Genomic DNA, 17525 nt, shown 5'->3' with positions numbered 1-17525 from the left:
ACTCAATGTGAAACTTTTGCTGACCATTGCTCCTGTGATGTACCTAGAACTTTTGCTCCATATAAGGTGATAAATTAAACCTTCCCATTGTTCTAGCAAATCAAATAAGCAGGGAAATGTGAAATTCTTTATGATTCTTCACCTTTTGAAGTTAGGATTTTCCCATAATTTGGTTAATTTTGCTGTGAGGAAATGAAAGGGGAGATAATTCCCAGATTTATTTTCTCCCCTTGAGGATGTATGTGACTTAGTGAGCTCACCAGGAATGTTTGTTCCAAGGATGAGTAACCCTTTGGCACCAAACTCCCAGATCAATACGATATTGAACTGTTTGCAACATGTTGAATTCTGCGGAGCTGGGAATCAGCACAGAGGCTGTAATTCAATCAGAGCTCCAATGATGTCATGCCTTTTAGAAAGAGGAGCTAAATCCTGGGGTGATGCTGCTGTGCCCAGCTCACCCCTATCCACATGTGATCTCTGCTTTTAATCAGACTCCACACATGATTGATGGGCTTCACTGCAGAGTCCACATGCGATCGTGGGCCACCTATAGAATCCACATGTGATCTGTGCGCTTCACCAGACTCCACATGTGGGTTTTACTGCTGAGCCGCATGCAATCTGTGGACCACCATAGACTCCACGTGTTGCATGAGGTTCACCTGCGGAGTACACATGTGATTTGTTCGCTTCACTACATCATCCACATGTAAGCCTGGGATTCACTGCAGAATCCACATGACCTGTGGACCTCACCAGGGGAATGCAACATGGTCCCAGGGTTCCAACCCCCACTCGTCAGGCTCCTGCTTGGCTCTCCCAGCTCTGACTCCAAACTCTCCAGTGTCAGCACCCTGAATCAACGTGGCATTGGAGTGGGCACATTGATGTGTTCAGAGAGGTTGGGCTGGTCCTTGGTCAGGGAACGCTGAGAGCAGGCGGGGCAGGTTTCTAGGCTGGGGCTGCAGCTTTATAGGAATCTGGATTAATCTCCCCGGAACAGAGAAGGTTACGGGGAGATTGAAGTAGATCATGAAAGAAGAGGTAGAGTAAATCCGGACTTCCAGTGGTAGGAGTGTCAGTAACCATGGACATGAAGAATATTGGGTGAAATTGGTAAGGCTGTAAGGGCAGTTGGGGGAAGACCATCTTCATGCTGTGAGTCACTGCATTCTCAGATGTGTTGCCCGAATGGGCGATGAGAGATAGTTCAACTGGAGCTTTCAAGACAGAAATGGATAACCACTTGTCATGCTGAAATATGCAGGGTTCTGGACAAAGAGCAAGGTAAGGGAGTGATTGAAAGGGGTGGCGGGCATTTATGATGGGCCAAACATCCTCTTCCAACAATATGATAACGGTCGGCATTGTCCAAAAAGCATTGAGTGGACATGAAAATACTGCTATGTGAATCTCATCAGCATTGGTCAATCACAGCAGCAGATCAGAGGTAACAGGGTGATCGATCTGGTCAAGCAGAAAGTTCTATGCACATAATCCCAGCTACCCTCTGCCATCAGTTACCCAACAAATACTTTCCACCTATCAGTGATGGGAAGGAGCAAAACCATTGCAGTGATAAAAATAAAACATTCCCTCAGTCTGTCTTTCATCTCTAAAGAATGGTCCCGACCAGAAGCGTTACCCAACACTTCCAGAGATGCTACCTGACTGACTGAGATACTCCAGCACATTGTGTTTTTTTGTTGTAAAACTGCGTCTGCAGTTCCTTGCATCTGCCTTTCATCTTGACAGGTTCAGCAGGATTGCAGAAAAAGGTGAGAGTTCACAACACAGGTGGAAGGGAATCCCGCCTTTAGTTCGTGGTTTCCAGGCATCCCTGGTAGCCAGCTACGTCAGAAGCAAGGCCCCCTGTACAGGTTGTCAAGCAGTGGAATGCAGGGGCTTGACAACCCTCAGGGCCGAGGAAGATTACCTTCGAGTCTGTAAAGGTTCCCTCCACAGATACTGCCTGACCTAATGGGTTCCTTCTATTTTTTGCTCAAGATTCCAGCACCTAGTCTCCTGTATATGCACGGTTGCCTTCTGCGCTGTTCATCTTATCCTGCTTGACAAACTTGTAGGATCTCACCTGGCTTTCAGCCTAATCTCTAACCCACTAGCGGCGGCCAGCTCTGGATGGAAATCCCCCTCCCCTGTATCCCGTCTCTTTGAGGCTCCCTATGGTGCTGGGTGTAATGGGCCAAGCAATGGTCGAGCCAAAGGCTGTGGGTGTTAAAGGTGCCACATAGATGGAAGACTTTGCGGAGCAATAAATAATGATGAATCAGTTTAATAGCTGGAAACTAACCACCGAACCTTTGCCAAGAATTCCTGAAAGTGGTTAGGAAAAATAGCCTGGAATGGGGAGCAAGTCATGATGACATTGTTGATGAATGTTAAGTTGTGTCAAGGTGCCTTTCTCCAGACCGCTTGGGACTGAGTGAAGGTGAAGGTTGTCATTCAGCTCAGTATGCTTGGCCTCATCCCGATGAAAGCTGCAAGAAGTGCTTGTCAGTAACTGAGCGCCACTGATATTACTCCTGACAACCATAATGTTTCATTGTCACAAGGTGAAATATGAGTTCCTCCTGGAGCGGAACAATAGCTAATACGTTCTTTGCAAGCGCACAGGAGGTGTTGTTACTGCAGTGAGTATCCTCAAGACACAATCTATCATGCTGTAAAGCTGCTCGGTGCTGTTCAATACATCAACTACATCTGGGTAATTGGCGTCCAGATGTGGCTAATTACACGTCCGATTAGTAAATAAACAATGAATAATACACTTCAGCGTTGGTCCTATGATCACTGGACCTGGAGACTTTCAGACTGAGTGAGCTTTAACTGAGGATGATGCACTGCGATGGAAGTGTGAGAGTTTTTTTTTAATCAGTCAGACCTTTACTTGCCTGTTACTGATGGTGGAAGAAAAGAATATGAAGAAAGAAAAGCCACTCACAGCAACAATGGGCTCTCTTGGAGCCCTGTCAGCCGATCAAACACTTTCAAAGTGTACTTCATGTTTGAGGGGAAAGTGCAGCCCATCAGCATTTCAGTCAGCAAGATCCCACCGTGTCACTCTGGCCATGAGCAGATCTGGTCATGTTGATCCTAGAACAGAGGCATGCCTGGTGCTGTTTAACTTTCACACATTGAGACCCTCAAACCAACAGCTGGGCGAAGCTGATCTACAAGCCAAAGAACAGTAGATCAAAGCACGCAGTCGATTCATGGCACTTTGAATGCAGTACTACCTCAGTAATACCCCTCCTACAGTGAAGTGGTCCCTCAGTACTGCCTCTCACACAATGTCACTTCCTCAATATTGCCTCTCCCAGAATGTGGCACCCATTAATACCACCCCTCCAACAGTGTGGTGATCCTTCGGTACTGCCTCTCACACAATATGGCACTCCCTCAGTATTACCCCTCCCACAGTGTATCTCCTCTGTATTGTCTCTCCCATAGTGTGACACTCCCTCAGTACTGCCTGTTACAGTGTGTCATGCCCTCACTACTGGCCCTCCCACAGTGTGGCATCCCTTCAGTACCACCTCTCCCACAGTACAGCACTCCCTCAGTACTGTCCCTTCCACAGGATGGCACTCACTTAGTATTGCCCCTTCCACAGTGCGCCATTCCCTCAGTCGCACACCTCCCACAGTGTGGCACTCACACAGGTATTGTCCCTCTCACAGTAGGGTGCACCCTTAGCACTGCCCTTCCCACCACTTAGTGCTCCTGCCCCTCTCATAGCACTTGCCCCAGAGCGTCAGCCTTGACTTTGAGTTGTGGTCACTAGAATTGAAAATGGTAGCAGCTATCTTGTCAGAGAATGAGAGTCTCCTGCTGACTCGTGTTTGACGTGCTGCAGATGTAGGTTGAAGCTGCACAACTATTATCACCTGGAGGTTCGCCTGTGACAGCCAATGGATGAGGTTGGATCACTCTGTGATCACCTTGGGATATTGATTCCTTATCAAAGAAGACAGCAAGAAAATTGTGGTTTATCTGAATGGCTAGATATATCCAAATGATTTTGTTGTACTTTCACTTAATATTAAATGGTTGTAGGAACAGTGATATTGGAGGTGAAGATGACCTGACAAGTGGGGATGGGGGAATTTATAAAATCCAGCAGAATCCTGGACAACACCAAGCATTGTACTTTAGGAGGAATAAGTTGGAGAAAATCTACGTCAAGGATAAGGGGCTTCACATCTGATCAATGAATGGGGAAGCTAGGACTGTTCCCCTTTACAGTAGGAATGGTGAAGAGGAGATTGTATAGAGAGGTTTTGATTTAATAAATATGGAGAAACCTTCATAACAGGCCAGTGGAGAGAGGGGGAGCATGGTTTTACAACCAGTTGCTGGGATCAGGAACACATTGCTGCCAGGGCAGTGCAAACAGATTTCATTGGAACTTTCAGATTTCAAACTTTCAGAATTGGTGACATTCAATGGGGAATTTTTGCTGGGCTACCTGGAGAGGGCAGGAGGTGTGGGAGCAGTTGGAGAGCTGTTCTGAGAGCCCTTATGTAAGGTTCTATGAATTTAGAAATAATATGGGCTAGAGTTCTTTCGTTCCCATTATACCCTCAGTTCAGTAGAAGGGCATTTGAAATTAGAATGACATTATTCATGCAGTGGGCTGTAAGTCTGCATGAAGGGGCCTCACACCATCGGCCCCTAGTGCAGGGTCTTGCTCGGCCCTCTATTAGCACCAGTGTTAACGACATTAATAGCAGTAATGAAACTGTGGCTTTTATCTTGTACTTTCATCAGCTGAACTAGACACAGGAATCCACAAGAGAACGCGGTGTTAAAGATAGAATGGCAAAAGTTCAGTTAACGTGCTGACCTCATCCAGATTCAGTAGCTGTGTAATATATATATCACCTTTTGACATGTTAGCTTTAATTCCACTCAGCCCTTGGTCAGATGCTTGATCACATGCAGACAAGGGAAGCACTGTTTTCCCTGACACTGACTCATTCTGCAGCCACCGAACGCTGTGCAGGATGCCATGAGGTTGTCAAGACAACAAGGTCAGTGAAACCTATTAGAAATGGCCAAGTGAGCAGCTGGTGTTGGCTGGGTGGGATCGGCACAGAGGCACCTGCTTACAGCCGTGTAAACCCACTGCAAAGATCTGCAACTCATTCATTCCAGGTCAGACCCATCTGGCTTTGGAATATTTCCTACACCTTCAGCCACAAAGTGTCCCAACGTGATCATTCACTCTAGTGTCCAGCGTTCAGACTAGGACCAAAGATCCATTCTGGGGAGATCAAATCGCATTCTCATCAAAAGGCAAAATACCACAGATGCTGGAATTCTGAAAAATAAAAATCTGAGAATGTTGGAAATGACTAGCAGGTCAGGCAACATCTGTAGAGAGAGAGAGTTTTTTTTGCAAGTCAATGGCTATTCATCAAAATGTGAAATGTTAACTCTTGTTTCTCACTATCTACAAATTTCTCTCTTTTTCTCACACGATATTCACAGTATAAGCAATGCGCCTGCACACCCAGAACCATTCCTATTCCTTTTCTCCAGAGATGCTGGCTGACCCAGCTTTTTGTGTCTAGCTTCAATTTATACCAGCATCTGCAGCTCCTTCTTAAACACCCAGAACCATTCATGTTTATCCTTAGATCAGAAGTTAGTCTGGTAAGCTTGAGTACATATTCATATCATCAGGTGAGCCTTGGTTTAGTATCTTGGTCAAAAGGTGCACCTCCAGCGGCATGGCACTCTCTCGGTAATGCACTCGAGTGGCAGGCTCAAGTTTTTGCTGTGCTCTTTGAAGGCTGGGCAGTTCGTTACAGGGAAAGTATTGTCTACAGAATAGGTTTTATTGAGTTTTATTTCTTTGGAAACCCCCGCAACAGTTATGTTTGAAATAGTCAAAGCCATAAAACTTCGAGCCAGCTGGGGAAAAGGCAGAGCATTATTAGCATGATATAATGCCTGATTTACACCGTAAAAAGCCTGCTGTCAGGAAAATGGTGCTTAACATATCAGCAAGGGAGCATGTGTGTGTACTGTACATATTTAGCTGCAGAAAGCTCACAAGATTGATTTCTGACATCTTTATCAGAAAGCTTTGCCAGCTCAAATTCTTCTTCAAAACCACTGTCACTCTTTTAGGACCAAGTGACTCCCACAGAGACTGAGTGGGGAGAAGCTGGATTGGTTTCCTGGGCTTGGCGCTTCCCTGGTTCCATATGCGTCATCTGCCATACTGTTTTCAGTGCCAGGATTAACACGTCACCCTCCAATCTATATACTAAAACTCTTGTTTGTTTGTTCCTGACCTACACCCAAAACGGTACAAGATAGCACAACAATTTTAGGTCCATCTTACTCACCATCACCAAAGTTTAATTCAAATTGGTGTTATATTTTTAAGGTTATTCACATTTTAAAGTTTAAAAAACCGCACATGTGCAGTTGGGGCCCCGTTGATCTGGTACTTATATAAGATGGTTGCCGCATCCGCGCATGCGCAGAACAAACGCGTCCGTGCCTGCGCAGTTGGGGCCCGTTGATCTTGGGTACGAGCAGGGCTCGGCCGCCTTTCTCTTGGGGGTGGGTTTGCCGACTCCGAAGCGGCGGGAGAGCCAGGCCTGGTGCCGGGGGAAGCAGCCGGAGCCTGGGCCTGGACGTGACCGGGTAACCACGAGCCTGAGGTGGGCCAAGGGGACAGGCGGCAGCAGCAGCGGTGAGGCCGGGTGTTGGTGGAGATGAAGGCCGAGGCCTGGGCCTGCCCTCAGCTCCCCGTCCCCACTCCACTCCCCGGCCAGCTCAGCACCTTCCCCACGCCGCCCAGAGTCCAGTGGCATTGGCGCAGCAACAGTAGGAGAGCTGCCGCCGCCGCCGTCCACCCACCGTATTGAACACCCCTGCAGCGGGACGGGACAGGACCCCCCCCCCCCCCCATCCCCGCTCCACCAATGGCGGCCGCCCAGGCCAGGAGGGAGGGAGGGTCGAGGGAGGGAGGGAGGGGGCAGAGGGGAGGGGGGGAAGGGAAGGGGAGGAGGGGGTGGAGGGAGGGGGGAGGGTTGGGGAGGGAGAGACGGGTGGATGAAGGGAGGGGGGGAGGGGGAGGGAGATGGGGTGGAGGTGGGGGTGAAGGGAGGAGGCGAGGAAGGAGGGGAGGGCTGGAGGGTGGATGGGTGGAGGGAGGGGGAGGAGGGAAGGGAGGAAGGGGAGGAGGGAGGGGAGGGGGAGAGAGGGATGGGGAGGGAGGGATGGGTGGAGGGAGGGAGGGGGAGGAGGGAGAGGTGGGGAGGGAGGGGTGAGGAAGGAGCGGAGGGAGGGAGGGCGGGGGTGGAGAGGGAGGGGGCAGAGGGGATGGGGAAGGGGAGGGGGAGGGGGAGGGGAAGGGGGGAGGGGGTGGAGGGAGGGGGGAGGGAGGGAGGAGGTTGGGGGAAGGGGAGGGAGGGAGGGAGGAGCGGGGGAGGGAAGGGGCGGAAGGGGAGGGGGTAGAGGGACGATGGTGGGGTGGAGGGAGAGGGGGGGAGAAGGGGGGAGGGAGGGAGGGAGGGAGGGAGGGAGGGAGGGAGGGAGGGAGGGAGGGAGGGAGGGAGGGAGGGAGGGAGGGAGGGAGGGAGGGAGGGAGGGAGGGAGGGAGGGAGGGAGGGAGGGAGGGAGGGAGGGAGGGAGGGAGGGAGGGAGGGAGGGAGGGAGGGAGGGAGGGAGGGAGGGAGGGAGGGAGGGAGGGAGGGAGGGAGGGAGGGAGGGAGGGAGGGAGGGAGGGAGGGAGGGAGGGGGAGGGAGAGGGGGGAGTGGGGGAGAAGAGGGTGCTACACCAATACAGGAGAGGTTTGGGCCCAACGGGTCCATTTGGTCTAGTTATAAATAAACAGGTTAGGAATTGCTTCAAAGCTGTCACAGGGGGAACGTTAAAAAATACTGAACCAGTTGAATAACAGCAGCTGTAGGAGATCAAGGTTTCCATGAAGCCCATGAAAAGACGTCATATTATAGGTTGAAGGTAAAGATCGTGATGCATGGTGTCGCAGGAACCAGCTGTGGAATGGAGATGACGCTTAGTTGTAGAGAGAAGGCAATGAACAGGAGCATACGGCAGCCGGTCAGTGTCCCACAAAGATCACCATGGGACCACTGTTCACAATTTATATTAATGATTCAGACTGTGGAATCAAAAACTATTATTTCTGAAATTGAGTGGGATGGTGAACACCAAGGAGGATTGCATGTTCTAAACATAGAAACATAGAAAATAAGTGCAGTAGGAGGCCATCGAGCCAGCACCACCATTCATTGTGATCATGGCTGATCATCCACAATCAATACCCCGTGCCTGCCTTCTCCCCATATCCCTTGATTCAATTGGCCCCTAGAACTCTATCTAACTCTCTCTTAAATCCATCCAGTGATTTGGCCTCCACTGCCCTCTGCGGCAGAGAATTCCACAAATTCACAACCCTCTGGGTGAAAACGTTCCTTCTCACCTCAGTATTAAATGGGCCTCCCCTCTATTATAAGACTATGGCCCCTGGTTTTGAACTCGCCCAACATTGGGAACATTTTTCCCGCATCTAGCTAGTCCAGTCCTTTTATAATTTTATATGTCTCTATAAGATCCCCTCTCATCCTTCTAAACTCCAGTGAATACAAGCTTAGTCTATTCAATCTTTCCTCATATGACAGTCCCGACATCCCAGGGATCAATCTCATGAACCTACGCTGCACTGCCTCAATTACAAGAGTGTCCTTCCTCAAATTAGGAGACCAAAACTGTACACAATACTCCAGATGTGGTCTTACCAGGGCTTTATACAACTGCAGAAGAACCTCTTTACTCCTATACTGAAATCCTCTCGTTATGAAGGTCAACATTCCATTAGCTTTCTTCACTGCCTGCTGTACCTGCACGCCAACTTTCAGTGACTGGTGTACAAGGACACCCAGGTCTCGCTGCATTTCCGCCTTACCTAACCTGACACCATTGAGATAATAATCTGCCTCCTTGATTTTGCCGCTAAACCTGCAGAATAGGCGAACGACATCCTGGATTTCCGAGACCTTCTTCTTCCTGAACCATGGCTTCCCCTCTATCATTGTCGGCAGACCCCTTGATCATTTATTTCATGCACATTTGCTCTCAACCCCTCTCTTCCTGGACAGAACAGGATAGAGTTCCCAGGTCCTCTCTTTCCGCCCTACGAACCTCTACATTCAGGGCCGTCTTAACGCATGGGCCTGATGGGCACTTGCCCGGGGGCCCACGAGCATAGGGGCCCCATGCTGATCTGTGTATGTTAAGTGACTTGCAATAAATAAATACTACTTTAAAAATGTAGGTTCAATAAGTGCTTTTTTCGCAACATTTTCGGTCACTAAGTGCTTCTCACAGCGATCTGTGTGCTTTTTGCAACAATGTAGCACCCTAAGTCCATAGCTAAGTGCTTTTCGGTAAGTGCTTTTCGCCGGCACGACGGGGGGGGGGGGGGGGGGGGGGGGGGGGGGCTGGTAGGGAAAGGGGGGTGGGGGAGAGTAACGGTAGGGGCCCCAGTACACTGCTTTGCCCGGGGGCCCATAATGCTGTAAAAACGGCCCTGTCTACATTCAATGGCTCATCCTTCACAATTCCACCAGATCCAACAATATTCCACCACCATCTTCTCCTCCTTCCCATTTTCCTCTTCTGCTCAACACAAGCTTGTGGAAAACAACCTTAACTGGACAATATGAGAATTTGCGCATTTAGGTAATATACTTTCCCCATCCGTATAAGAATCCGCCAGTTCTGCTGTTGGTCCCTAATACTGGCTCAGTTTTCCTCCCTCCATGAACACACCGTGTCCTACTGGGCACTTCCCATAGCCCCACACCTCACAATTTTACACTTCTTTGTTCGTGTTCTCTCTCTGTCTGGCCGACTATCCTTATTAACTTCGCAACCAGACAATTTCAGTTCTATACTATTCCAAAGGCAACTGTGGCTTTACTCGTTCACATTCCCTCTGATCTATCCCCACATTCTCTGCAATATAAAACTAACTTGATTTCACTTTTCCCAGTTCTTCGAGCTGAAATGTTCAATGTTTCTTTTTCCACCAACGCTGCTTGACCAGCTGAGTGTCTTATGGTCTTAATATCTAGATTTCAGGCACCGCAGCTTCTAACTGAGGAACTAGGCACAGTGCTCCTGTGCTTTACAATTCTATGAGCAGCCAAGTGACTCCCAACATTGAAGACTCTCAGTACATTACTTGCAATGGAAGCATCCTTCAATTTGGAGTCATCCAGACTGCATTCAATCGTCAAATTCACATCACACTGCTAGGTTTTGATTAAACTGATTAAATTGTGTCTCAATTTTTAAATTCAAATTATAATTGTGACTTCTCCCCTCTATGCCTTTGTGAGATTTCCAGCCTCTGAATCACTGAGATCTCACCTCTTCTTCTGGCTTTTTGATCATTGCCATCATAATCACTTCACCATTTAAATCTTCAACCACCATTTCATCTGTTTGGACCATAAACTTTTAAATTCCTTCCTCAAACCTCTCCGCCTCTTACTTCTATTGCATGCTTTTCACAATCTACCACTTCGATCAATCTTTTTATTATCTACTCCAATATCTCTTCATGAAGGGCATTCCATAGCCGGAAGTTTTTATTAATGATAAGTGGCAGAAGCCCAACCTGTAGCTTGGCCAAATGTTATTTCTAGCATTAAGCAATCGGGAGAGACCATTCAATACTTTGCAAAATTACTCTAATGTGATTAATTATGTGTCTGATTTTTCTCAGTAATTACATAAAACATTCTAAAGCAAAATATTCTTACAATTCTCAATCACTTGATTTTTGTTATGAATATCTCCAGATAAAATATCCTGCAATTTATTAGCATTACATACCAATTATGAATTAACTTCTAAAATCACATCAACAATGCAACAAATGATGGGATCTCTCTAATTTGAACCACATGAACCATGTTGTTGGAAATTGTCTAGTAAAGGATGGAAATTTGCTGCTCTTCACATTGTCCTGCTTCTTGTCAACAGTGAACTCTCTGGCAGGAGATAGATACATACGGGTCCACGCCAAACACTGCCTCCTGCCAATTGCTCAAGCACATGATAAAGATAAAAAATCCTGAATTTTCCCTTGTGAGTTATCCCACAGTCATTGTTGGCAATACTTCAATATTTGGAGTGATTATTTCTGATCTAGGCCCCATGATTATTAAACCTAGCTTTAACATTGTCACCTTAGTTGACCAAAATGCAAATTAAGGCAATTATTGAACGATGGTTCTTTCTCAATATTTCTAGATTTGATATCTGTTTTTTTGTATTAAAGATTGAGAACTGATGGGGAGAGAAAGTTTCCAAGGGGAGTCTAGCTTTCCTATGGTTGTATTCGTGATTCTTAGTTGGTATGATGCCTGAAAATTGCTAGAAATCTAAAATTTAAATTAAAAATGAAGGACTCAGCAGGTCAGACAGCATTTGTGGAAAGAGCAACACAATGATTGTTTCAAGTTTATGATCTTTCACTATAGCCTTGAAAGAACTTTGCCTCTCAAGAGTCAAGAGTCAAGAGTGTTTTATTGTCATATGTCCAGAGAGAACAATGAAATTCTTACTTGCTGGTAGACACAATAGAATACATAAACATAGTACACTGTAAACAATATGATAAACCTCAATGCCAGAGTCAAGAATATTATTGACTGGCTGCAGAAAATTCTGGGGAGTTGGGTAAAATGCTCGATTCAGGATCATGACAGGTAGAAAAGGCAATGGGATTCAGAAGACAGATTTCTCCTGAAGGCCACTTGAAGGTGGCTAACTCAAGATTACACCATTTCCAACCTGCCAGTGAGATGAGTGCTATACTACGAGGAGAGTGCAGATGACTGGATGGCTGGAGAGGTGGTTTAGTTTCGTGGCATGGAAATACGCCCTTCAGCCCACCGAGTCCAGGACTACCGTTGATCACCCATTCACACTAATTCCATGTTATCTCCACTTTCTCATCCACTCCCTACGCACAAGGGGCAATTGACAGACACCAATTAATCAACAAATCCGCGGGTCTTTGGGATGCAAGAGGAAACCGGGTTACCCACAGGAAACCCACACAGTCTCAGGAGTTCGTGCAAACTCCACACAGACAGCGCCTGAGGGCAAGATCGAACCCTGGTCTCTGGTGCTGTGAGGCAGCAGCTCTCCAAGCTGTGCCACCCCTATTGGTGGTGGAGGGGAGTGCTTTGGATTCCTGGGGACTGGGTGGGACCCTGCACAGGCCATGTGGATTGAAGCCCAACAGAGCTGGGACCAATGTATTCACAGGAAGGTTTGCTAGAACTGTGAAGAGGTTTATTTTTAGTGGGTCCATTCTAATGAGGTGGGGTGTTGCATTTTGGGATGTCTAACAAGAGCAGGAATGGCAGTGAATGGTAGGCCTCTGGGGAGTATTGTAGAGCAGAGGGATCTAGGAATGCAGGTGCATGGTTCCATGAAGGTCGAGTTGCAGGTAGATAAGGTGGTCAAAAAGTCTTTTGGCCTTCATCAGTCAAAGTATTGAGTGTAGAATTTGGGAGGTCATGTTGCAGTTGTATAAGATGTTGGTGAGGCTGCATTTAGAGTATTGTGTTCAGGTCTGGGCACCATGTTGTAGGAAACATATTGTCAAGCTTGAAAGGGTTCGAAGATTTACGAGGATGTTGCCAGGACTAGAGGGTCTGAGCTATAGGGAGAGGTTGAGTAGGCTGGGTCTCTATTCCTTGGAGCGCAGGAGGATGAGGGGTAACCTTATAGAGGTGTATAAAATCATGAGAGGAATAAATCGGGTAAATGTACAGAATCTCTTGCCCAGGGTAGGGGCATTGAGGACCGGAGGACATAGGTTCAAGGTGAAGGGGAAAAGATTTAATAGGAATCTGAGGGTAACTTTTTCACACAAAGGGTGGTGGGTGTATGGAACAAGCTGTATGAGGTAGTTAAGGCTGGGACTATCCCAACATTTAAGAAACAGCTAGACAGGTACATGGATAGGACAAGTTTGATGGGATATTGGCCAAACACAGGCAGTTGGAACTATTGCAGTAGCTGGGACATGTTGGCCGATATGGGCAAGTTGGGCTGAAGGGTCTGTTTCCACACTGTATCACTCTATGACGATAATGGCATTGAAATTGGCCGTTGGCCTATTTAGGACCTTAATTTCTGGTTCACCCTTGTCCATACTTACCTTAAAACTAACAGGATTCAGGTCCCCCTCTCCCCCTCTTAAGGTCGCAGGCCATGTGGCACGAAGCAGTGGTGACCTCTAGAGAGAAACTGCCGAGCCAGGCCTCTGCTTGTCCCCTGAGGAACAGAGAACCAGAGAGGAGGATGTATGGAGCTGGCGGACATAAGAGGAACGACCAAAAAGAGAGTGAACCAGGTTCCCTCAAGGTCGGCTGCGGGAGGTGCCAAATGTTGAAGGTGATTGGGCGATGAGACGGACGTCAGTTGCTGGACGATTTGGACGGAGGCGTCGGCTGGAGGCCTTGCGGCAGCCTGGGGCTCACCTGGATTGACCGCTGCGCCAGAGGATAAAGCGCGCAGTCTGGACTGGACTTTGGAAAAAGTACCAAAGTCTGGCGACTCTTGCATGAGGTCCTAATGGACTATTTCTATGCTTGTCGTACTCTTGGCGATTGTGCATAGATATGGCAGTACTTTACTGAACTGTATGCAAAAAAAGAATTTCACTGTACATCTGTCCATGTGATAATAAAGAACCATTGAACCATATGATCCCTATCTGCAACTAATTGCCCAGCTACATTACCAAAAGATGAGGTCGAGCACTGCTTCTCCACTCCAAAGTAGCCCCAAATGCTCATTTGGACTTGAAAATTCCAGCCCCTTAATGTGATGATCCCAGTTGATTTTGGGGAAGTTGAAATACTCTACTGTATCTCTACTATTCTTACACCTCGCTCCCTTTATATCTGCATTTCTGCATACCTGGTCCTCCATCTCTGCTGAGTATTACGAGGCTAATAGTAAAGCCCCAGCAAATGAATTGCTCCTTTATTGTTTCCCAGCTATTGCCTCCTCAGATATCGATTACTCCTTAATCAATAGTGCAATGTCACCTCCTGGTTTACATACCTCGCTTCCTGCTCGCAGGTTTGCAGATTCTGCCCGCGGTTGGCTGTAGATGGGCTGAACGGCCCTCGGCCCCGGTTTCATTGACAGGCGGAGTTACCGGCTGCACCAATGGGCCGCGGCGGTGGGCGGGCTGTGTCCGCGGACAGTGTCTATTGATAAAGTTGCAAAAGTTTGAATCCCTTTCTGGCCAAGATGGCGGACTACGACCTGACGATGCGGATCGCCAATTTCCTGGATCGCCATCTGGTTTTCCCGCTGCTCGAGTTCCTGTCGGTCAAAGAGGTAAAGGCAAAGGCCGCTGACCCGCGCTGTCAGGGCCCGTGTTGCGGCTCCGAGAATCTGCAGCGCACCCACGTGAGGCGGCCTTGAGTCAGGGCCCAGAGCGAACGCCGCCGCGCCGCCACACACTGAGGCCCGAACACTGGTGGAGGTTCTGTCCTTCCCTATCCCACTGCTTTCTCCCACCATAACGACCCGCCCCATCCCCTATCCCTCTTCCATCCCCCCCCCCCCCCCCCATCCCTCCTCTCTACATCCCTCCTCTCTCCATCCCTTCTCTCTCCATCCCTTCTGTGCATCCCGTTCTCGCTCCCAACCTGAACCCTCTCCATCTCTCTTCCTCCTACCCCCCCCTCCCTCTCTCTTCCTCCCACCCCCCCCCCTCCCCTCTTCCTCCCACCTACCCATGGCATCAAAACTCTCACCTCACCCTGACCTCATTTTTTTCTACTTCTCCCCAAAATAAGGTCTCAGAGGCTTGGTAACATTTCACTCTACACGAACCATGAATATAGAGCACATGGAACACCATGTTAACACTTGGATTATCTCTGACACTTCTCTCCACTTTCTTCACCTCTCAGCATCCATCACAGGGACAGACTATGGGCACCCTAGTTATGCCTGAATTTTTGTCGGTTATGTCAAACAGCCCTTGTTCCAAACATACATTGGCACCATCCCTGAACTCTTTCTCTGCTACATTGATGACTACATCAGGGCTGCCTCCTGCACCCGTGTGCAACATGTTGATTTGATCAACTTTACTACTTCTTCCATCCTGCCCTTATTCATTTAAGCTATTTCTGACACCTCCCTCTCCTTTCTTGATTTCTCTTTCCATCACAGGGGATAGATTATTGACTGACATCTACAAACCTACGACTCATGGTTATTTGGACTACACTTCCACCCTGCCTCTTGCAAAGATGCTATTGCCTACGCTTAATTTATCGAGATGTCCTTGATCTTTAGTAAACATGCTCAGTCTGTGCTATCTCCTGGTTTCTGAGCAGGATCTTTCCCCCTACCCTCTACCCCCAAATAAGCCCTCACCTGTATCAACCTATCACCTGCCAGGCTTTGTCCTGCCCCTTTCTCTACCATCTTTATTTCATCCCCTTCAATCAGTCTGAAAAAGAGTCCTGATCTGAAATGTCACCCATCCATGTTCTCCAGAAATGCTGCCTGACCCCCCCTCCCCCCCCCCCCCCCCCCCCGTCTCTGCATTTCTTTGTTTCTACTGTTAACGTAGGTTGCCTTCCTAACTACTTACTCAACCTGCATCTCATGAAGCAACAGATCAATACATCTTTGCACATAAATATTTCAGAATTTCTACCAATAAAATGTGATATGTTTTAAAAATCTAAAATAAAAAATACTGGAACTGTCCTGAAATAAACCAAAAATCATTGCAAAACACTCAGTAGGTTAGGCAGCATCTGTTGAAAAAGGAACGTGATTAACAGTTATGATGTTCAGAACTATTTCTCTTTCAGTAGATGCTGTCTGACGAGTGACGTGTCTCCAACACTTTGTGTTTATTAAAGATTTTTCTGATAAGCAGTTTCATTTAAAAAAAAATCATTTACTGAAAATGCTTAGGGTGCATCTCTGGGGGGAGAAAGAGATCAAACGTTTCAACTCAATGGCCTTTCATGCTATCAAGCCGAAGGAGCAAAAAGCAAGTTTGTAGAGTTATGAGGGGAGGGTAGATCTATGATGAGCAGTATAATCAGTGAGAGCAATCGCTACAAATGGTGATAGTGCTAACTGAGTGGGAATGGTAGGGGCAAGTAAATAACAAAGGGAAGACTGCAGCTAATGAAATCTGGAGCAACAAAACAATCTGCTAGTGAAACCCAGCAGGTCGAGCACATCCATGGAAAGGAATTGTCGAAGTTTCAGGTTGAAATTTTGCATCAAGAATAACTAAAGGACGTGTCTGGAGAGATAAGATGTATAATATTAGGATTCATAGAAATAAAATAGGTGCAGGAGGAGGCCCTTCGAGCCAGCACCGTCATTCATTGTGATCATGGCTGATAGCCCACAATCAATAACCTGTGCCTGCCCTCTCCCCATATCCCTTGATTCCACTAGCCCCTCGAGCTCTATCTAACTCGCTCTTAAATCCATCCAGTGATTTGGCTTCCACAACCCTCTATGGCAGAGAATTACACAGCTGTGGCAGAGAATTCCACTTCACCAGAAGGGCTGGTGGGGATGGGGCACCGAAACATTGTTTAGTTTAGTTTAGTGATACAGCACGGAAACAGGCCCTTAAGCCCACCGTGTCCATGCCGACCAGTGATCCCCATACACTAGCATTATCCTACACACTAGGGATAATTTACAATTTTACCGAAGTCAATTAACCTACAAATCTGTACGTCTTTGAAATGTGGGAGGAAACTGGAGCTCCCAGAGAAAATCCACGCGGTCACGGGGAGAACAAACAAACTCTGTATAGACAGCACCCATAGTCAGGATCGAACCTGGGACTCTGATGCTGTAAGGCAGCAACTCTACCACTGTCCACCATGCTACCCTAAAATGAGATTATAAAATGCTGATAATAGTCAGGTTAGGCAGCATCTGCAGAGAGAAACAATGTTTCAGGTTGATGACCTTCCCTCAGAATCAGGCAAACTTCGAAATCAAATGTTTTCATTTGCCAAGGTAGAGATGGTGTAGAGAACAATCTGCGAATGGATGGGAGCAAAAAGAGACTAAGTGAGGTATGTGTTGGCACCAGCTGATGAGTGGTGAGTAATTGAAGCTGGATAGTGTGCTGAGGAAATGACTGAAAACAGAGAGAATAAATAATAGTTTTATTTAAGAAGCCGTAAATGCATAGTGGAGAAGCAAAACACACCAGAGACGCAAAACACGATGGATGCTGAATTTGCAGACAATTTGGAAATATTTGGGGCAATTAGCAACTGTAGAGAGAAATCTGATCTATGACCTTTCATCAGATTGGTCTGTTTTTGACACACACTGGAAAAGAAGGTTATCTGAAATTCTGAAGTCCCGAGGGCTGTAACATACTCCATTATGTTCTTTTTGGAAC

General features: G+C 47.4%; 2 protein-coding genes across 3 annotated transcripts in view; one reads left to right on the top strand and one right to left on the bottom strand.

The window, feature by feature from the left end:
- emc2 (ER membrane protein complex subunit 2) overlaps positions 1 to 14482 on the bottom strand; it is a 181866-nt gene extending 167384 nt beyond the window's left edge. Inside the window, exon 1 of one of the 2 annotated variants that reach the window (XM_078397621.1) lies at positions 14168 to 14482. The gene's annotated coding sequence lies outside the window, so the exon portion shown is untranslated. The remainder of the gene's footprint in view (positions 1 to 14167) is intronic. The other variant, XM_078397624.1, reaches the window with a different exon arrangement.
- Positions 14314 to 17525, top strand: part of eif3eb (eukaryotic translation initiation factor 3, subunit E, b) — a 150674-nt gene continuing 147462 nt past the window's right edge. The window contains exon 1 of the mRNA XM_078397625.1: positions 14314 to 14449. Within this exon, the coding sequence (XP_078253751.1) occupies positions 14360 to 14449 (90 nt within the window). The 5' untranslated portion in view covers positions 14314 to 14359. The remainder of the gene's footprint in view (positions 14450 to 17525) is intronic.

Source organism: Rhinoraja longicauda, chromosome 4 (assembly GCF_053455715.1).
Source record: "Rhinoraja longicauda isolate Sanriku21f chromosome 4, sRhiLon1.1, whole genome shotgun sequence".
NCBI lineage: Eukaryota > Metazoa > Chordata > Chondrichthyes > Rajiformes > Arhynchobatidae > Rhinoraja > Rhinoraja longicauda.
The sequence above is the reverse complement of the archived record's forward strand: the minus strand, read 5'-3'. Positions and strand labels throughout refer to the sequence as shown.